Consider the following 23,610-nt stretch of genomic DNA (forward strand, 5'->3'; position numbering starts at 1 on the left):
ATGTTTTTAGAAGGTATTTCACCATTTCAACGTCACAGACTCTTGTTTCAGGTTACAGGTTTGTAGATTAACTAAACATATTGTTAATCCAATTTGTTTTTCGTGTTACAATTATCAATGTCTTGTGAACAGTTTAGACCCATTTTGAAAGTCTTTTTACAAAATTAATTGTATCATAAAAAACATATATATATTTATTATAATATTTAATGAAAGCTAAAGAATTAAGAAATGGACAAAGAACAAACAAGGAAGGATTAAGCTCCCACCTCCCCCCCTCCCCCCCAAAAAGGAGCAAAGTTTTAGTTTTTTAAATTGGTGATTCAGGATTTGGGGGACTAGCAATAATAACACTAAACAAAAATTTAAAGGGTAATTTTTGTAAGTTATGAGCTACATATAGGTTATAGAAAACATGTTATTACTCCAGTGGTTACTCAAAACGGAGTAAATAGTTTTTCATATGTTTTCAGTGAGAAATATTCTACATTGGTGAAATGTACAATAGTATTGGATGATTTGACGCTTACAAACCAATGACCTTGTCGGTACTTAAATATGACATTAGCACGATTTGGCAAACACACAAAATGACGTAACATAGTTTAAAGTGTTCACGTTTACGGCTCTCTGTTTTTAATGTTAAATTTGTAATAAAATGTTAGTTTGGGTTTTGAAACGTATCTGTGAACGTGATTAAAATACAAAGTTATAGCAATACTCAGAACAGTGTATAAAGTGGTTTACATCGTTTCTGTACATGTATGTGTATGTTTTTCCAAAATAAAGGCTTTTGGCAAAATAACAAAAATAACTGGGCTAATAAATAGAATAACAAACTTGGTACCAGTTATTATCAACTAACGTTTGTGACAAATGAAAATTATTTCACTCGGGACATAAATATTATAATAACTGGTAACTTGTTTATTATCCTCTATATATTTTTAAAGTCAGCCTCAAGTATTTTCATGAAAAATTATTTCACAACTGAAGAGAGATGAATAACATTACCATATATAATCTGTTAAAATGAGAAATATCTCTCCCATACACCTGTACACTTTGAATGAAGTCAATGAAACACGTGTACTGTATAGACTGTCCATGAACAATGTACCAGTAAATTAAAATATGTATACATGTTATGTCAAGGGGACCGCCGTCCATAATTTTCAACATTTTCATGAGCGTACAAACCGTGCGTTTTTGACCACCACCCCCCCCCCCTCCCCCTAAAAGTGTACATCCCCAAATGAAAAATGTTGATCGATATTTTTCATTTTCAAAAAAAGTGTACGCTGGCCCCTTACCCCCCCCCCCCCCCCCGCATAAGTTTGTATGCACGTGAAAATTATGGATGGCCCCTAAAAGTACACTGTCTTTGACACCAATATACAAATAATAAATTCATAAATTTCATTTTTAAAAAGAGAACTAAAACTGGGACTCATTTTTTAGAGAGAAAAATTGGCATTAAAATATAATGATTTCATAAGATCTGGTAATCTTGAATGTACACTGTTCATATTCAGCGAAAATGAGTGTGAAGAAGTTAAAATCTCGACCCAATTATATCACTTCATTTTCAATGTAAATAGTATGAAAAATGAAACACATTAATACCGTATATATATACTTACGTGTACTTCTGCTGAACCAAAGACAGTCACATGCTAAGTAAATATTATGAAAGTGAAAACATGCAGTTTCAATGTGAAAATCTCCAGTATTTTCCAGTAAATATATGAACTATAATCTCGACATCCATCCTTTCAGGAAACACGTTAAACAAAAATATGTAGCACTTTTGTCACACATGTCAAATAATATGTAGGTTATACACATAATGCACACACAATGTAGAAATGCATTTTTGTATTTTCTCAAACCCAAGAGTACATGAACGAGACACGTACAACAATATGAATGAATCCATCATACATTCGTTTAAAAATGAATTTTCACTTTCAGTGGAAAGATCATCTAAATGTTAAGATAATCTAACAATCTCCAATATATATTTTTAAAAACCTTAGATTTTCATTGAAAAAATAACAGTAATAAATGTACCTACGGTAAATAAAGAGGAATTCTAACGATCTCGCACATATATTATATCCATCATAATTGTGTTCAGAAAAGAAATTCCATTTTCAGTGAAAAATTATCTATATAACGAGGAAATCCAATGATCTTGGTAGTATTTCCAACACAGTTTTTTTTCTCTCGAAAAAGAGCTTCCATTTTCATGAACTTAAAAATAACCACTATATGTATAAAAAAAAAAGAACAAAGAAAAAACAGGAACATCTCCACACCGTACTCTCGTTGCACAAAACGAACTTCCATTTTCAGTAGGATATTCAAAAAGAGAAAACAAAAAATACCTGCACCAATATAACGAGCCTGGAATTCCCATAATCTTTGCAGCGAGAGAACGTAAGTTCACTGCTTCATGCTCAAGTATTTATTCTCCTCGGCCAACTGTGTCAGCACAGAACTCATATCATTAACGACCATGTTGTTCATGTTTAAAACTGGGTTGCACCGAGACGTCTGCGAGCTCGACCGATTGCTCATCATAGCAGGACTGTACATACCACTGTTTGCGACTGCGCCACCGGTAAGATTCTCCGTCGATATTGACCTGATGTTGTCCATGATGTTCTCCGTCGATATGGACGTCAGATTGTCCATGAAGTCCTCGATGGGTGCTCCCTGCGTCTCCTGGTCCACGCAGTCTGTAGAGCTGGTCACCTGGTTACAACCCGGAGACATTTCCAACGGCGTGAACGGATTGTTTTGATTCACTAAACCACAGTTGGATCGAACCTGCCCATTGGCTGGCAGGCCAGCAGTCTGACCGCCCCCCATACTGTTTTGATTGACAGGTATGCCGTTGGGTGGGTTCGGCATCATGGCTGCTGGATTTGGTACCAATCGATTCAGACCTACGTTCATACCACTGCCCACCAAACCGGTTTGATTGGCAACCATTCTGTTTTGATTAGCACCCATACCATTTTGGTTGCCAACCATACCATTTTGGTTGCCGACTATACCATTTTGGTTCCCGACCATACCATTTTGGTTGCCAACCACACCATTTGGGTTCCCGATCATACCATTTTGGTTTGCAACCATACTGTTTGGGTACATCTGTTGTTGCGTCATCTGCTGAGGAAAAGACATGGGCACTTGAGGAGGTGGCATGGCATTCGTCATACCTCCAGCCTGCATGCCTGGATACAGCTTCTGTTGTTGAAACGTCATCTGGTTAAAGTTGCCAGGAGTGTTAACAATCCCCTGCTGTTGCTGCTGCTGCTGTTGCTGATGCAGAAGCATCTGCTGTCTCATAAGCCGGTGTGCTGCCTTAGCATTGGGAGGGATTTGAGACTGACTAATGTGCGGCACCTGGACCTGCGGACTAGTCCGTTCGCACTTCTGTCGCTGCATGTGCATCTGTCTCAGATTCTGCTGCTGGGTCTTCGGCATCGACGGCGGAACAGGATACATCTGCTGAGGATTCATCATTCCCTGACCTTGACTTGCATTCGACCCTTGCTGACCTTGACATGGATTTGACCCTTGCTGACCTTGACATGGGTTCATCCCCTGCTGACCAGGACAGGGATTTGATCCTGGACCGTGACAAGGATTTGCTCCCTGACCTTGATTCATCATCATCTGCCACTGATTCATGTTTCCTGAAGGACTCTGAGCAGCCACATTTTCATGTAGAACTCCCAACATATTCCCCTGATGAGGACTGACCATGCTTGGAGGAGGCATCAGGTTCGCATTCTGCATCACCATATTCGGACTAAGCTGAGACATCTGGTTTCCGTTGGACTGCATGTGCATGTTTCTCATCTGCATGTTAGCCACATTCTGCCCATCGAAACCTTGACCCTGGTTCCAGCCCTGCTGCATCGCACTGCCACTCTGACCACCACCACCACCACCACCAACAAACTCTCCACCGCCGTTACCTCCACACATCATGCCATTATTCATGCCCTGGTTGTCATAGTAACTCTGAACCTGCATGTTGTTGTAGTTATTGGGAGTCGTTGTCATCTGCTGCTGGTTAGGGAACTGGCCGGCATTGGGACTGTGGTTCTGACAGTTCTGGGTGTTCCCTTTGCCCGGCATTCCCTGATCCACTTCCTGGTATTCGAACATCGGCGGCATCTGTCCTCCATAGTGTTCTATGAGGAATCTCTGCATGTCGTCGGGGATTATCATATCCTCGTTATCCTCCAGCATCTTCTCCTCCAGTGCGGCATCGTGATCCAAATCCATGCCTGTCCCGGGAGAGTGGTACTCGGGATCCTCGGGGAGGCTGACATCTGTTGCGATGCTGCTCCGCGATGAATTGAACGTGTTGTTGGAGCCGATGCGCTTGTGTAAACTCTTCATGCTGGACGGAACCGGCAACGGCTTCATCATGTTCAGGCTGTGGAATCGCTGCAAGCGCTTCAGATCGCGGAAATTGGGATCGACTGTCCGAACGGGATCACTCGCTCTACGCACCTCCCTGTTTGGGATCTCGTGGGGGAGGGGTGTCCGGGTAGGCGTGCCTGTCCTGGCCCCGTCGAGTTCACACCGGGCAGCCAGGAATCGGGCGATCCTCTCCTGGCTGTATTTACTCGACGGGCTCCGCAGCGCCTTCGACTGGGACTGCACCACGAGGTTGGGGTAGCTGCCGAGGTGAGCCTTCTGCATCTGCGCGGCCATGGTGCTGATGCCACCGCTGGAGCCGCTGGAACGACGTGAGCAGCTGTTGGGTAGATTGCCCGTGATGTCGTACTCATACGGTGAGTTGGCTATGCTGAGTCGCTGCGACACCTCGCTCGATCTGCGACTGGAGAACTGCGAACCGAACTGAGATCCCGTGATGAAGGGGCTGGCATCCGATCGCATGCTGCTCATGTAGGAGCTCAGCGTGCTGGCGTTGCTGTCCCGCCGGCTGTTGTCATAGATGAGTGGTTGGGTTGGAAGAAGTTCGTTCCTCCCTGTGAAGAAAGAGGGGAAAAGAGGATTAGTATATGTGGTAAAAGTGGTCTATAAGCCGTATTGCATGGGGTAAATATATCAATATCTTCATTACGGCTAATATGTACCCTATAAACCGTATCGCATAGGGTAAATATCTCAATATCTTCATTACGGCTAATATGTACCCTATAAACCATATCACATGGGGTAAATATCTCAATATCTTCATTACGGCTAATATGTACCCTAAAACCGTATCGCATAGGGTAAATATCTCAATATCTTCATTACGGCTAATATGTACCCTATAAACCATATCGCATGGGGTAAATATCTCAATATCTTCATTACGGCTAATATGTTCCGTATCGTACGTTGAGTGCATGGGATTAATTTGTCAGTGTGACAGAATACAAAGTCTTATGGACGTTAAAGTTTGTTTTGTTTAACAACACCACTAGAGCACAGTGATTTATTAATCATCGGCTATTGAATGTTGAACATTTGGTAATTTTTATATATAATCTTAGAAAGGAAACCTGCTGCATTTTTTATTTTTTATATGCACCATTTTACAGAGAAGATAGCACATACCACGGCCTTTGATATACCAGTCGTGGTGCACTGGTTGGAGCGAGAAACTGGATCATGCCGAGGACCCAATATTTATCCGACGTAGACAGGATTCAGTGTTTAGAGGGTCAAGTTTTAGAATTTAGAAAACTTAGGGACAATAAAACTTGGCCAGTTTTGACAGGATTCCAGTTTGTTCAGGGTTCATTTGAGACAGGTTTCACTGTCATAATCATATTAAATGGGTGTGGAGGTGGAAGGGAGGGAGAGAGGGAGGCAGGAAGGGAGAGAGGGAGGGAGGTAGGAAGGATGGGAGGGAGAGAGGGGAAGGGAGGGAGAGAGGGAGGGAGGACAGAGGGAGGAATGGAGAGAGAGATGGAGGAAGGGAGGGAGGGAGGGAGGGATGAAGGAAGGGAGGACAGAAGGAGGAAGGGGAGAGGGAGAGAGGGATGGAGAGAGGAAGGGAGGGAGAGAGGAAGGGAGGGAGAGAGGGAGGGAGTAAGAGAGGGAGGAAGGGAAGGAGAGAGGGGAGGAAGGGAGGGAGGGAGAGAGGGAGGGAGAGGGAGGGAGGAAGGGAAGGAGGGAGGGAGAGAGGAGGGGTGTGACACAATCAGTCAGCTAGTGTGTATGCACGTTGTGTTGGTAATCATTGCTTCCTCAGTTCGTATACTAATTCACAATGAGTCAGCTAGTGTGTATGCATGTTGTGTTGGTAATCATTTCTTCCTCAGTTCGTATACTAATTCACAATGAGTCAGCTAGTGTGTATGCACGTTGTGTTGGTAATCATTTCTTCCTCAGTTCGTATACTAATTCACAATGAGTCAGCTAGTGTGTATGCACATTGTGTTGGTAATCATTTCTTCCTCAGTTCATATACTAATAAACAATCATTGAGCTAGTGTGTATGCACATTGTGTTGGTAATCATTTCTTGCTCAGTTCGTATACTAATGCACAATGAGTCAGCTAGTGTGTATGCACGTTGTGTTTGTAATCATTTCTTCCTCAGTTCGTATACTAATACACAATGAGTCAGCTAGTGTGTATGCACATTGTGTTGGTAATCATTTCTTCCTCAGTTCGTATACTAATAAACAATCAGTGAGTTAGTGTGTATGCATGTTGTGTTGGTAATCATTTCTTCCTCAGTTCGTATACTAATACACAATGAGTGAGCTAGTGTGTATGCACGTTGTGTTGGTAATCATTTCTTCCTCAGTTCGTATACTAATGCAAAATAAGTGAGCTAGTGTGTATGCACGTTGTGTTGGTAATCATTTCTTCCTCAGTTCGTATACTAATACACAATGAGTGAGCTAGTGTGTATGCACGTTGTGTTGGTAATCATTTCTTCCTCAGTTCGTATATTAATACACAATGAGTGAGCTAGTGTGTATGCACGTTGTGTTGGTAATCATTTCTTCCTCAGTTCGTATACTAATACACAATGAGTGAGCTAGTGTGTATGCACGTTGTGTTGGTAATCATTTCTTCCTCAGTTCGTATACTAATTCATATTTTCTGCTCAGGGCTCGACCTTAGCAGTAGCCCAAGGTGTTTTGCCTACCAAATGTTTGCTCAGGCTACCAGATGTCTAAACCTGGTAGTCCACCGGGCTACTATATATTTGTTTTACATGTTCAGTTACTCTACAATCAAATATATATTTCACGGTATATTTCTCATGATTTTCAAAAAACCTAACAAATGTTTAAATAAAAATAAATTATTTTACTATATTCTCTCATGTTTTTTTAATGTCTTAAAAGTATGGGGGCTACCAGATTTTATAACCTGGTAGCCCGATGGCTACCACTGAAGAAAGTTAAGGTCAAGGCCTGTAACTGCCATTTTTCACATGGAAATAATAAAACAACAGGAGATAGTTTTGATCAACACTGAAATTGGCTGCTCTACGTTTCTGTTTTTCTGTAAGAAACAACTAGAAATTTTTCGCTATTAAAGCTGTTTTTGATAACTTAAATTAGAAGTACTTACATTTTATTACTTAGCATATTAATTTCCATCCACCTGAACTGGTTCTGGTCATCCAGGTTTTTGTAATATCCGAAAAAGTATTTTTCATAATTATAAAAACGCACGTTTGTCTGAGAAGTAATGGTTATCGATCCGAACTCTAGTTATTTTTAGACAATAATTCCCCGTTTAAACATCACAGACTTTAGCTTCTCTCTGTTATGATCTTATCCAAATATGTGTTGCAGGTTTGTAGATTAACTTAACTTAGTGTCCATTTTTACGGGTTGAAACTAGGGTTTGTGCCTTTAATAACTCCTCAGTTATCAATACACCTCATCATAGCTACCCGTAATACAGACTACAATGTGTGTTGCAGGTTTGTAGATTAACTAAACTTAGAGTCCATTTTTATTTTCTGAAACTATAGGGTCTGTGTCTTTAAAAATGTTCTGCCTGTCTCTTATTGCATACATACCAGTGAGATCATTGATACGTTTGTGTTGTGGACTTCCCTTGATCTGTGTCATTCGGTTATTGAGGTCGGTGAATGACTGCTGGTTATTGCCACCTGGACCATCTGAAAAACACACATAAAATATCAATACAGGTTTTTTTCAAAGTCATTTTATTCTCACTTTACACACATTCGTCTGAGAAGTAATGGTTATCAAGCCGAACTCTAGTTATTTTTAGACAATGATTCCCTGTTTAAACACATCACAGACTTTAGCTTCTCTCTGTTATGATCTTATCCAAATGTGTGCTGCATGTTTGTATATTAACTAAACTTAGTGTCAATTTTCCTGGGCTGAAACTATAGAGTCTGTAAATTATATCAGAGTTCCATCTGCCTCTATGACTCTTGGACTGATGGTGGGAAGTTGTGAGTGAAACTATAGGGTCATGGACTTCTATCAGAGTTAATCTATCTGCCTCTATGACTCACTTGGACTGATGGTGGGAAGCTGTGGGTGAAACTATAGGGTCTGTGACTTCTATCAAAGTTAATCTATCTGCCTCTATGACTCACTTGGACTGATGGTGGGAAGCTGTGGGTGAAACTATAGGGTCTGTGACTTCTATCAAAGTTAATCTATCTGCCTCTATGACTCACTTGGACTAATGGTGGGAAGCTGTGGGTGAAACTATAGGGTCATGGACTTCTATATCAGAGTTAATCTATCTATCTCTATGACTCACTTGGACTGATGGCGAGAAGCTGTGGGTGAAACTATAGGGTCATGGACTTCTATATCAGAGTTAATCTATCTATCTCTATGACTCACTTGGACTGATGGTGGGAAGCTGTGGGTGAAACTATAGGGTCATGGACTTCTATATCAGAGTTAATCTATCTGCCTCTATGACTCACTTGGACTGATGGCGGGAAGCTGTGGGTAACTTGGCACATTCAGAGTCTTGTTGGTTATCCTTCCTTTCATCTTGTTCTGCATTGTGTTGCGCTGGTTTCTTCTCACTAGCAGAGACTCGGACCCGGGCAACTGAAACACACAAAAACTCCACCATTGACATCTTAAAACTTGTTTTGTTTAACGACACCACTAGTGAACACTGATTTATTGATCATATCGGTTATAGGATGTCAAACATTTGGTAATTCTGACATAGTCTTCAGTTCAAATTTATGTTGTTTGACAACACAACTAGAGCACATTGATTTATTGATCATCAGCTATTGGATATCAAACATTTGGTAACTCTGAAAATTATAGTATTCAGTTCAAATTTATTTTGTTTAAGGACACCACTAGAGCACATTCATTTATTAACCATCAGTTATTGGATGTAAAACATTTGGTAATTTTGTCATATAGTGTCAGAGAGGAAACCTGCTACATGTTTCCAGATGCACTATCCCAAAGATAGGATAGCACATACCACAGCCTTTGATATACCAGATGCGATGCACTGGCTGGAATGAGAAATAGCCCAATGGGCCCACCAACGGGGATCGATCCTAGACTGACCACACACTTTATCACTGGGCTACATCCAGCCCCCTCCACTGTAGGTAAAATAATAATGAAGCCATAATCAAATAAATGCTAGATTTCCATCCCTGCAGCTCCCCCCGGGGATACAAGCCCACCCCATCTGTTTAGCCTTGTTATTGTAATGAGCTTTTCACAATTTCTGTCTGTACAAAATGTTGGGGAGACTGTTATTGGTAATTAAAGGTAGGAGAGTAATTTATCGTAGTTGTTAACAATGTGGTTCAGACTTTAAAGTAAAGTTTGTTTGTTTTATTTAACGACGCCACTAGAGCACATTGATATTTTATCTTATCATCGGCTATTGGTCATTCTGACACTGGGTTTTTTAGAGGAAACCCGCTGTCGCCACATAGGCTACTCTTTTACGACAGGCAGCAAGGGATCTTTTATTTGCACTTCCCACAGGCAAGATAGCACAAACCATGGCCTTTGTTAAACCAGTTATGGAACACTGGTCAGTGCAAGTGGTTTACACTTACCCATTGAGCCTTGCGGAGCACTCACTCAGGGTTTGGAGTCGGTATTTGGATTAAAAATCCCATGCCTCGACTGGAATCTGAACCCAGTACCCACCAGCCTGTAGACCGATGGCCTAACCACGACGCCATCGAGGCCAGTCGGTTCAGACTTTAGAACAGATTCTCAATTACTAGCATTTATTTCCAGATAAAAAAGTCACAAGCAGAGATTGCCTTCCATTCAACAAAAATTAACAGATTATTGATACAATACCGATACTGATAGTGATACCAATACCAATACCGAGCGGTATTTTCAGTATACTCGGCTTTAAATGCATGCCCGAGTTAAGTGTCACCCTCTAATTTCATCCAAATAAAATTCAATTCCATACACAAGGCCCTCATCTCTCTCTCTTCTTTTCAGCTATTTTGTGTTTGTCAGATATATTGTTAGTTCTTTATTAAATGGCGGATGACATTTTTCAACACCAAAATTTCGGTATTTTGAAATTTACTTGGTACAGTAAAATAGTTATTGACATGATACCGATACTGAATGGGGCTACTACCATATACAGTATACCACCCAGCTCTATAAATGAATTTCTAGCCCCGTTATGAATATGGTCCCCACCTCTGCCTCGTCTGGTTCGGGGATGTCCACTTCCTCCTCCAGCGAGCCAGACACGATGTTGGTGCCATTGCCACTGGTGATGTGCTCCTCTACACTCTCCGTGTGGTGGTTGCTGTTACATGTGACGTTCACCTCAGGGCTGCTGTCGGGGGATGACTGGGTCTGTGTCACAGAGGAGCCAACATTTCCCTAGAAATAAAAACCAAAATTAATTTCATTTCAACTTCTTTTCGTGCTTATATTCAATTAAATTTCAAGCATGCTGTCCTGGGCACACACCTCAGCTATCTGGGCTGTCTGTCCAGGACAGTGGGCTAGTTGTTGATGGTTACTGAGAGAAAAGAGGGTGTAGTGACCTCACACCTACCCACTGAGTCGTTAAAACTCGCTCTGGGTGGGAGATGGTACTGGGGTGCGAACCCAGTACCTACCAGTCTTATGTCCAATGGCTTAACCACAACACCACCAAGGCCGGACGATCCTAGTCATATCCTGCTACTAATATTCTGTGTGGTTGCAGGACAGTGGGCTAGTTGTTGATGGTTAGTGAGAGAGAAGAGGGTGTAGTGACCTCACACCTACCCACTGAGTCGTTAAAACTCGCTCTGGGTGGGAGATGGTACTGGGGTGCGAACCCAGTACCTACCAGTCTTATGTCCAATGGCTTAACCACAACACCACCAAGGCCGGACGATCTTAGTCATATCCTGCTACTAATATTCTGTGTGGTTGCAGGATAAAAATAAACAACACCATATTAAGCTTGGGTTTGTTGACCCACTGACCTGTGACCTTCGCCTCTCCCCTGATTGGACGGTTTGTAACGATGTCACTGTGAGACATTCTTCAACTTTCTTTGTGTTCCCATCTTCATTGTTATCCTGGGGGGAAAAAAATCGAAGTTTTATAAAATATAACAAAACAAATAAATTCATCACTAAAATATTTATTAACATCCATTCATCCAGTTTGTCCATCCATCCCTGCATTACTTTCTACATTTTTTCCTTCTACGGGCAGCAAGGAATGAAAGAAACAATACATGAAGGACAGATGTATAGAAGGGGGGGTAAAAGTAGAAAGGAATGAAGGGGTGGATGGATGGATGGATGGATAGTTGGACACGATGGATGGATGGATGGATCCATCGATCGATCAATGGATGGATCAATGGATGGATGGATGGATCCATCGATCAATCAATGGATGGATCAATGGATGGATGGATGGAATGAAGGCTGGTTGAATGGATGGAAGGATGGATGGAAGGATAGATGGATGGATGGATGGATGAATGGAAATATGGTTGGATGGATGGATGGATGGATGGATGGATAAATGGACTGATAAGTGGGATAGAGGGATAAATAGATAGATAGATGAACTGATGGACAGATAAAGTAGTGGATGGGTGGATGGGAAGGATGGATGGATGGATGGATGGATGAATGAATTGATGGATGGACAGGATGGATGGATGAATGGACAGATGGATGGATGGACAGGATGGATGGATGGATAGATGAATGAACTGATGGAGGAATAGACTGATGAACAGATGGATGGATATATGGACAAACGGATGGACGGACAGATGGCTTTTGGATGTGTGGATGGAAAGATGGATGGAAAGATGGATGGAAGGATGAGCAGGATGGATGGAAGGATGAGCAGGATGGATGGAATGATGGATGGATGGACAAACAGATGGATGGATGAAAAGACTGATGGATAGACTGACGGACAGATGGATAGATGTATGATGTATGGAAGGACAGATAAACAGGATGTATGGATGGACAGATAAACAAATAAACAGGATGTATGGATGGACTGATAAACAGGATGTTTGGATGGATGGATGGCCAGAATGACGACACTGAGATGGAATGGTAGATACCTGATCCTGTTCTTCTTTCTTTGTGTTACAGTTGAAGGACATATCATTTCCCTTGTGTTTCTTCGTTGCATAGAAATCTGGACCATGCACGGTTTTCACGTGCTTCCTCAGGGAACTGGGATCCGTGTAGCGCTTCGTGCACCCAATTGCTTTACACACGTACGGTTTCTGTAATCAAACACAAGGAATTGGAGCTATTGCTTCATGTTACATCACCCATATCTGGTGGAATCATGGTTACAGTGACGTGGTTGTAATAACAATATCCTTGTCTTTACAATAATCCTGACACTGGTTTCATAAAATCAGTACGACACACAAGTTTGTGTAATAAAAACGAATATATCACAGTGTGTAATTCACAGCATTCTAATGGGACATAACACTTTGATTTGTACCATGCTATTTTTAACCATATGGGTAATAATCTCTATATATCACAGTGTGTAACTCACAGCATTCTAGTGGGACGTAACACTTTGATTTGTACCAAGATATTTTTAACCATATGGGTAATAATCTCTATATATCACAGTGTGTAACTCACAGCATTCTAGTAGGACGTAACACTTTGATTTGTACCAAGATATTTTTAATCATATGTGTAATAAAGACGAATAAACCAGTGTGTAACTCACAGCGTTTGAGTGGGTCCGATTCTGATGCTTGGCGCGGTCTGAAGCGTTGCTGTAATAATCTCTATATATCAAGTAACTCACAGCCTTCGTACACTTTGATTTGTACCGGGAAACTCACACATGTATGGCTTTTCTCCCGTGTGTGAGCGCAGGTGAGTCTTCAGATTCTCCAGCCGTGAGTAAGCCTTTGAACAGCCTTCAAACTGAAGAGATAATGGCATTTTTGTTATTCATAAGCATAACATATTGTCAAAATCACTTTAAAAAGGGGGGGGGGGGGCATTTTCATTATGCGATTACTCACATCGACTTGTTGAATGCGATCAAATCATGCTGTGAGAACACCTAAATCGGAACGACTTTAGCATTATACATTTCCATATTTGTAGAGTCAACAAATCGCATGTGACAAGACTAATTGCATGAGAACGTCCCTTTAGGCTTCAAATCTGGTTTTTTTGTTTTTTAGATTTGTTGTTATCTTCACAATTCAGAAGCCCTTTCATTAATGTAATGTCATTTCTTAAAGGGACAGACCCTAGTTTTTATTTTATTGCTTAAGATTATTCATTTCCGTACATCCGAAGTGTTTCTGGTCATTCTAGTATTTCTAATAAAGCGAAATGCATTTTTCATATTTTTAAACTCAGTGTTCCTGCCAGAAAGAAATTTTTTGGTATGGCGCTATGGAATTGAATGCAACCACATTCAACAGGGGGTTAGGGTTAGAAAATAATACAGTAATGATAAGAGTAATTAATTTTGTCAAAAGGTTAACTTAGAAAAATAAATATGAGAAACAAGTTGGGTATGGCGTCATACCCATTTTACCCTCTAGCAGAAACTGAAGTTTATCTATAGGGTCTGTGACTTTAATATTTGACTGTATAACTTAGCAAAACTTTATTATAAACATAACCTTTAAAGGAACATTCCTGAGTTTGATGCAATTTTTAAGATGTTATCGACTAACAGAGACTTTTTAACAATTGTAATTACATATCAAATATATTTTTCTGCATAAAATATTAGAGGCTGTATATTAATCGTATTTGTGATCGTTCTAAAATTTGTAATACGTTAAATTTCATTTTATTTCCTAAAATATATTTTTTCGTATGTACGAAATTATTTGAAGACAAAATCCAGATTGGGCTTCTTACAAAGATGATCAGAAACACATTGAATATACAGACACTGATATTCTGAACAAGAAAATATATTTAATATGTAAGTTTAATCGTAGAAATATTTTATTAGTCGGAAACATCATACAATGAAGCAAACTCGGGAATGTCCCTTTAAATATGTTGTTTTATTGCATTTTGTTTGAAATCTTACTACAGCAAAAGCCTGCTGTTAACAGATAGGCTACTCTTTTTAATTAGCAGCATTTTCCCACAAGCATGTAGCAATGAAAAAATACCTTTGAAAGAAAAATCTGGCAAAACTTTGCAAGGTCTTAAAAAAGATAGGGGTGGGGCAAGCTTTTCAAAACAAAAACAAATGTGGTGGCATTAAAATTAAGATTGTGGAATAAATGATATTAGTCTTACTGTAGTAACAAATATTTTAATCTAATTTAGAAAACAAAAACAAATGTGGTGGCATTAAAATTAAGATTGTGGAATAAATGATATTAGTCTTACTGTAGTAACAAATATTTTAATCTAATTTAGAAAACAAAAACAAATGTGGTGGCATTAAAATTAAGATTATGGAATAAATGATATTAGTCTTACTGTAGTAACAAATATTTTAATCTAATTTAGAAAACAAAAACAAATGTGGTGGCATTAAAATTAAGATTGTGGAATAAACGATATTAGTCTTACTGTAATAACAAATATTTTAATCTAATTTAGAAAACAAAAAATTTTCAGTGTCCTCTTGTAATCCACAAGGAATTTAAACAACAACATTTTTTTTTACGTTTATTATGTGCATCAATTTAATTTTATTAATCATCTTGTTTTCTTTTTCTTTTTTCCCTTTTTTCTTATTCTTTTTCTTTTACCTATTAAATTTAAATATGACTTTGATCTTCCACATAAACATAGTAAACAATTTTTTTTTTAAATATATATATATTACAATTTCTTTTTTCAATATTAAACAATTATTTTATTCTTTTTCAGAATTATCAAAGTGACATTTTCAAAGTCTACATGTAAACTTCCTAAAAATAATTTAGCCATGTAACATTTCCAGCAGTTATTTTTCTTACTCTGTAGAGGCATAACACCTGCGGAAAATGTCAAAACGTCGACCTGCCCTCTCAGACTGTTTTCCAAACAACTACTAATGTTCCTAGCTGCAGCCACAGATGGTTATGCTTGAGCGAAAACTCTGAGACTGTTTTCTAAAGAACTGATAATATAACATTTTGCAACATATGGTTTCACTTCTGGCAGCAAAGCACGCTGTAATGTCAATAGGTGTGCGTAAGTGAAAACCTAAAAGGTGTGGTTACTCGAATAGTAGCAATCGTTTCGGCATCGTGGGGAGTATAAAACTCATGAACAATCCATTTCTTTGCAATACAAGTATTTCTCAACATGCTTCAGCATATGACTTACGTATGTACGTATTATCATCAATGAAACAATGCTTTTGTAAGCAGAACGTTGAGGTCATACACTGCGATCAGTTGAACCCTTTAACCTCGGCAACTAGTTTAGTCTGTTCCTTTAACATTAAAGGTGCACACCCTAGTTTCAGCCCGTGATAATGGACACTAAGTTTAGTTAATCTACAAACCTGCAACACATATTTAGACACGGTTATAACAGAGAGAAAGTAAAGTCTGTGGTGTTTCAAAAGGGAAATATCGTCTATTGTTTAGAATGATGAAAAAATGCATTTTTGGTGACCATAACCACTTCAGGTGTAAGAAAATTAATGTTCTAAATAATAAAAGGTAAGTACTTGTAATTTAAATTATCAAAAATGGCTTTAATAGTGAAAAATATGTCGTAGTGTTTAAAGACTAGGGTCTGTCACTTTGATAGTGAAAAATATGTCGTAGTGTTTAAAGACTAGGGTCTGTCACTTTGATAGTGAAAAATATGTCGTAGTGTTTAAAGACTAGGGTCTGTCACTTTGATAGTGAAAAATATGTCGTAGTGTTTAAAGACTAGGGTCTGTCACTTTGATAGTGCAAAAAATATGTCGTAGTGTTTTAAAGACTAGGGTCTGTCACTTTGATAGTGAAAAATATGTCGTAGTGTTTAAAGACTAGGGTCTGTCACTTTGATAGTGAAAAATATGTCGTAGTGTTTAAAGACTAGGGTCTGTCACTTTGATAGTGAAAAATATGTCGTAGTGTTTAAAGACTAGGGTCTGTCACTTTGATAGTGAAAAATATGTCGTAGTGTTTAAAGACTAGGGTCTGTCACTTTGATAGTGAAAAATATGTCGTAGTGTTTAAAGACTAGGGTCTGTCACTTTAATACACAGACTAAGAAGCCAGGAATGAAAGGAATGTAATGATTCCAAACTGGTGTGTCAATTGTAGATTTACCATCATTGTTTACTTTGTTTGTGAACATAACCTCTCTAAACCAGATATCTTTTAAAACATTTTACTTGGTTCTATAGGTGTCCAGTTTACAGGGGTTTCAATGTATATATGCCCAGAACCTAATATTAATCCGGTTTAGACAGGATCCAGGGTTTAAAAGGTCATGTTGTAGAATTTAGAAAATTTGGGACCATGAAACTTGGCCGATTTTGACAGGATTCTGGTTTGTTCAGGGTTTGGTTTAGACAGGTTTCACTGTATACACACACGCAGAGAGAGAGAGAGAGAGAGAGAGAGAGAGAGAGAGAGAGAGAGAGAGAAACAGAGAGAGAGGGGAGGGGAGGGGAGGGGAGGGGGGAGGGAGGGAGAGAGGGGGAGGGGGAGGGAGAGAGAGAGAGAGAGAGAGAGAGAGAGAGAGAGAGAGAGAGAGAGAGAGAGAGAGAGAGAGAGAGAGAGAGGGAGGGAGGGAGGGAGGGAGGGAGGGAGGGAGAGAGAGAGAGAGAGGGAGAGAAGAGAGAGAGAGAGAGAGAGAGAGAGAGAGAGAGAGAGAGAGAGAGAGGAGAGGAGGAGAGAAGAGAGAGAGAGAGAGAGAGAGAGAGAGAGAGAGAGAGAGATGGTTGTCATACAAAGTGTTTTGCAGATAGTCAGTTATTATGCAAGATGTCATTCAAAGACAGTTGTTTTGTTTACAGACAGGTCAGGTCTTTAGATTGCATCAAAGTCGAAGGGATAAACGTTGTGCCTAAAACAATCACACCCAAATTAACTACAAACATGCTGACCTCAAAATATTTCACTTCAAAATCACTGAAATTTTAAGTTTAATCCGATTAAAATAACCTGAAATACATTTCTGAATACTGACAACTCTTCAGCAGCTGTTAATTACAATACTGAACTAAAACAATCTAATTCCTGTGCTCAGAAAAGACTACAGTCCCTGTTTGTACCCAAATTAGTAAGATCTAAAGTCCTGCACGTTAAAACACCTTGTGAGAGTTAGGACCTCCACAAGTCCAAAATATTGGACTTGAGTACTCGAGGATCAAACTTGACCCAGACCCGAGTACCCGACACTTACATTATATAATAATTAATGAGACTAAGGAATAAAGTAAAATAGCATTATGCATTTTAATTCCAGCGCTGAACGTGGATGTCAGATCAATGAAATCTTCCTATTGAATTGCATTCCACACATTCATGTAACCTTATAATCCGGGTCCAGGAAATTCTTGAAATCCTACGTTAAAATCCGTGCCATCTGACACATTTTGGAGGAAAGGATGATTAAAATGCGAGGAAATACAACGTTCCATGCGAGGAAAACAGCTGATCCGAGGAGAATTCCCACTCCTCAAACAATATACAGTTGAATACTGTTGGCTTGAACCCAGTCGGTGCTTGAGAAAGTGTTCGCCCCATCGGGTAGTTCGACCTAACCATTCGGTTTACATACAGTGAGTGTAACGCATGACTTCGTTTTTGGTTCGAGTGCAAGTTCCAGGGATGTGAGAGGGGCTGGAACAAAAAAGCTTACTGCGGCCGGGGTCCAGGGGCTGCTCAAGGGCCCCTGAAGGAAAATTGTTGTTTGCAACCCCTAGAACTGCCAAAAATTTCATTCAATGCTAACAAATCTAAACTGGTTATAACTTATAATATAAGGCACACATCATAAACTTGAAACCGTGAAAACATGCAAATGAACCTTGTGTGGTCAACAGTATTGAACATCATGTTTTTATATTTTTAGCGCATTTACGCATTTGCGCATAGCTCTGACATCCCTGAAGTTGAGGTGTAATCGACCCTTAAGAATTCGACCCAACGAGATTCTACTGTAATTAAATCCAGGGTTTCTAGAATTTTTATAAAAAGCACTAGCCATGGGATCAGTGATTTTAAATATTTACTAGCCATGATTAAAAATTCACTTGCCCTACTTTACTTTAAGTTAATACAATTTTACTAAATAATAGTAATAATCGGATATGTCACCTAAAACGGGAGATAGAGCTTAAAAACACTAACAGTGGGGGGTGGAGTGAGGGCAGGGTATTCATATTTACAAAATAGACATAACTGCAACATTGACTAAAAAAATATTCTCTAGCCGTTGGGCATGGCAATATTAGTTATTTACTAGCCCAACACTGAATATCACTAGCCATGGGAGTGGGGCTATCATAATCTAGAAGCCCTGTTAAATCAGAGTGTTCTTTCTTGTATGGGTACATGTGTGAACGGACTGGAGTCTTGCTAGACTCAGCCTGTGCCCGAGTACTCGTGGAGGTCGACCCTAGTGAGAATATTACCCACCGTGCACTTGTGTGGTTTTTCTCCTGTGTGGCGCCTCATGTGCACGACAAGCATGTACTGAGCCTTGAAGGGTTTCTCCTCCCGGTTACAGTCCGTCCACCGACACACAAACTGCTTCTTGTTTGCCTGGATGTGGTCCTGGTTTATGTGCTGCAAACAGAATGGAGATGTTATAAAATTTAATGTAAAGAATTGAATACACTTTTACATTCAAAACTGTATTTGTGTATGATTGTAACATGACCTCTTGTTGGCCTGGATGTGGTCCTGGTTTATGTGCTGCAAATGGAGATGGAGAAGTAATCAAATTTAATGTAAAGAATTGAGTAAGCTTTTACATTCAAAACTGTATCTGTGTATGACAGAGTACAATGGATATGACTTCTTGTTAGCCTGGATGTGGTCCTGGTTTATGTGCTGCAAACAGAATGGAGATGTTATAAAATTTAATGTCATGAACAAACAAACAAAAAAACAAACAAAAAAATGCACAAATGGGTTAATGATATCTCAGCACAAAAATCCTCTTTCTGTGATATATAAGAGAGACTTAATTGGAATTTAAAATGTTATCAGTATTACCAAATGTTATTAACTTTAATGTATCGAATGTATTGGGTGCTACACTGTACTTATGATACTGTAGCTACAGAATAAAGCTAGGCACATATTATCAATTGTCATGACTGAGTTGGTCAACTCGACGGTTGCATTGTAATTTCTCCAACTCCCAAATTACGACGGGTGCGCTCAGATTAACAACTAATTGGTCATAGCTGTTGTATACGACAAGAATCGAGTTTTACAAGCGTTCAGACTAGCAACTGGACAGTCATAAAAGTTGCGAGTTCGGCGAGTTGGCCAACTCCATCATGACAGTTGGTAAGCTGACCCTAGCATAAGATAAAATACTAACTGACACTAAAACAGTACATTGTATTTTAAAGCCTAGATCACATTATAAGATGTGACATGACGTGACGCAACTCTACTGTCGACTTGAGTCACATTGTGTAGTATGTATTGAAAAACAAGTCATCTGCAACTGATTTTTAGTTAGTCTGATGATATTTAACACAACCGAACATGTTCAGTCACTGACAACAGCTGTCATATAGTGTGAAAAGGTAATCACTCACGATGTGACATGACCATCTATTTGAGTCGCATCTTTTAATGTGATCTAGGCTTAAAACTTTTAAAATAATTAGATTGGTGGCCTGACTCGGGATCGGGGGGGGGGGGGGGGGGGGGGTAGAGTTGAAAATGGGCAGAATTTGAAAACAGCAATTAGTAAAAAAGTTAATAGAATTAAAAAAAGAAAAGAAAAAAGTTACAAGCCAAAAATAAAAAGAATTGACTGCACGGTCAAATATTTATATAATTTGGAACATTTTAGAAGGACAGTCTAAAGCTCGTGATAATTGAAAATTATTTCACTCGGGACTTAACATCATACGAAATGGAAGCTCATGTAATATCCTATAATTCTGGTTCAAATTTCACACCCACCCAACAGGTCCACCGGACCACACTGTGTCCCTGAATAACAATAAATTTGTCAACAGAATAAATGTAAGCTCATGCAGCAATGAAAACCTTAAATGAACAACACCTAAAATGTTAAGAAAATAAAGAAGGCTGAAAACCAACATAAAACATTAAACTTTAACACCAATCTTACCTATTTCCATTATTTCCTAGTCTGCATGCAATGAAAATCATATACATTTGTTAAAAGCAGAAAATATAAGCCACAAGTGTCCAATGTCCAATGTCCAATTTATTTAAAGGTCCTGTGTTAAAGTTGAAACTACAATCTTTTGGGTTTTTTCACAATTAGTTGTAATAAATAACTTCAAACAATTGATCCCATGCATAATCTTTCCATAATTAACTCAAAAATAATAATTTTATAAAGTCTTGTACTGGGCCCATATTTTCGAAGCTATCTTAGCCTACGAAATCGTGAAATCATCGTAAGCTATGACGTCACTATGGCGTGCGCTGTAGTGACGTCACAACCTACGACGGTTTTACGATTTCGTAGGGCTAAGATGGCTTCGAAAATAGGGCCCCTGGATGACAAGAATAATTTGTGGCTAACTATAGCATGGTCACCATCTTTGTTTCTTTAAATTATCATCTGTTTGCAAATAATTTAAAAAAACAACTTAGTGTGTTGAATGTGTAAGCATAAAACAGTGACGTCACTAGTTAATGTGTGTGACTATTCAGTTGTAATTTTTTATATACCTACATGTATAGCTGAAGGTATAAACTTTGTTTCACAGCAAAAATTAATTTTAAAATTTATTACTACAGGCCTGTAGCCAATGGGGGGTCGGGGGGGGGGGGGTTGGTCAACCCTCCTACCGGTAACTTTTTTTTCTCTATTCGTCAATGCTCTCTGCCCTGCTCCCCCCCCCCCCCTCAAAATCCTGGCTACGGGCCTGTAATGCAACTCTGACAAAGCACCTTTAATATTGTTAAATTGACTCAAGATTCAGAGTCAGATTTACCACACAGTATTTATGTCATGAAGTGTTCAATTTAATCAACATTCAGAGTCAGATTTACCACACAGTATTTATGTCATGAATGTTCAATTTAATCAACATTCAGAGTCAGATTTACCACACAGTATTTATGTCATGAAGTGTTCAATTTAATCAACATTCAAAGTCAGATTTACCACACAGTATTTATGTCATGAAGTGTTCAATTTAATCAACATTCAGAGTCAGATTTACCACACAGTATTTATGTCATGAAGTGTTCAATTTAATCAACATTTTGGGATGAATTAACGAAACCTGATTTTTTTAAATGCAAGTGTTTATATACATGTTTCAGCATTGCAAATGTATGTAGATGAACATTTTTGTTGTGTTTGTTTTGTTTAGCAACACTACTACAGCACATTGATTTGTTAATTATTGGAAACTTTACTTGAAATTAAGATTTACTCAAAATTTACTTGAAATTAAGATTTACTAAAATTTTACTTGAAATTAAGATTTACTCAAAATTTACTTGAAATTAAATTTATTCAAAATTTTGTCAAATTTACTCAATATTAATTAACATTTTATATCAGATTCAATAATTTTATTTGTCAAATTTAATAAATATTCCTTACATTTAAACAGACTTATCAAACATTATGTCAGATTTACTCAATATTAATTAACATTTTATCAGATTTTCTCAATATTAATTATAATTTTGTCAAGTTTACTAAACATTACTTAACATTTTATCAGATTCACTCAATATTAATTTACAATCAGTCAGATTTATTCAAAAAGAAATTCTGATTTACTCAATATTACTTAATATTTTATCATATTTACCGCATTCCACGTTTTGTCAAGATTTACTAAAAAAAAATTCAGACTGTCTCAACACAAAGTATGACACAAACTTTAACGAGATTGTCTTACAAATCGAATTCACAGCAGCAGTCAATTTTACTTAATATTACTCAATATTACTTAATATTTTATCAGATTTACTCAATATTTTGTCACAATTTACTCAATTTTTATCAAGATTTACTGCACATTTTGTCAAGATTTACTCAAATGTTTTTAGATTTACTCAACACAAACCTTAAAGAGATTATCTTGCAAGTCGAATTCACAGCAGCAGTCAATATTACATAAAATTGCTCAATATTTTATCACATTTACTCAACATTTTGTCAAGAATTACTTAATTTGTTTCAGATTGACTCAACACAAACCTTAACAAGATCATCTTGCAAGTTGAATTCACAACAGCAGTCATTACTTTTTAACATTACTCAATATTACTTAATATTTTATCAGATTTACTCAACATTTAATATAATTTAATATTACTCAATATGTTTTCAATATTTACTCAACACAAAATGTGAAACAAACCGTAACAGGATCATCTTGCAAGTCAAAGTCATACCAGCAGTCGATATTACTCAATATTTTATCAAATTTACTGAACATTTTGTCAACATTTACTCAAATTCTTTAGGATTTACTCAACACAAACCTTATCGAGATCATCTTGCAAGTCGAATTCACAGCAGCAGTCAGTAGTACTTAAATTTGCTCAATATTACTCAATATTTTATCACATCTACTCAACATTTTGTCAAGATTTACTTAATTTGTTTCAAATTTACTCAACACAAACCTTAACGGGATTATCTTGCAAGTCGAATTCATAATTACAGCAGTCGTTATTATTTAATATTACTCAATATTAATCAATATTTTATCACATTTACTCAACATTTTGTCAAAATTTACTCAATTTGTTTCAAATTGACTCAACACAAACCTTAACAAGATCATCTTGCAAGTCGAATTTATAACAGCAGTCATTATTTAATATAACTCAATATTACTCAATATTTTGTCAATATTTACTCAATGTTTTCAGATTTACATGTACTTAACACAAAATGTGAAGCAAACCTTAACAGCAGTCGATATTATTCAATATTTTATCACATTTACTATACATTTTGTCAAAATTTACTCAGTTAGTTTCAGATTGACTCAACACAATCCGT

The 23,610-nt window shown here is 38.2% G+C and overlaps 1 protein-coding gene across 1 annotated transcript in view; it reads right to left on the reverse strand.

The window, feature by feature from the left end:
- Nucleotides 1–1,344: 1,344 nt before the first annotated feature.
- LOC121385648 (zinc finger protein GLI4-like) overlaps nt 1,345–23,610 on the reverse strand; it is a 120,681-nt gene continuing 98,415 nt past the window's right edge. The window contains exons 11-19 of the mRNA XM_041516410.1: nt 19,050–19,199; nt 13,302–13,410; nt 13,208–13,266; nt 12,570–12,737; nt 11,455–11,550; nt 10,670–10,858; nt 8,932–9,061; nt 8,035–8,136; nt 1,345–5,021 (exon numbers count right to left, since the gene is read on the reverse strand). Coding sequence (XP_041372344.1) covers nt 2,449–5,021; nt 8,035–8,136; nt 8,932–9,061; nt 10,670–10,858; nt 11,455–11,550; nt 12,570–12,737; nt 13,208–13,266; nt 13,302–13,410; nt 19,050–19,199 — 3,576 coding nt within the window. The 3' untranslated portion in view covers nt 1,345–2,448. The remainder of the gene's footprint in view (nt 5,022–8,034; nt 8,137–8,931; nt 9,062–10,669; nt 10,859–11,454; nt 11,551–12,569; nt 12,738–13,207; nt 13,267–13,301; nt 13,411–19,049; nt 19,200–23,610) is intronic.

This window comes from Gigantopelta aegis, chromosome 11 (genome assembly GCF_016097555.1).
Source record: "Gigantopelta aegis isolate Gae_Host chromosome 11, Gae_host_genome, whole genome shotgun sequence".
In the NCBI taxonomy this organism is placed as follows: domain Eukaryota; kingdom Metazoa; phylum Mollusca; class Gastropoda; order Neomphalida; family Peltospiridae; genus Gigantopelta; species Gigantopelta aegis.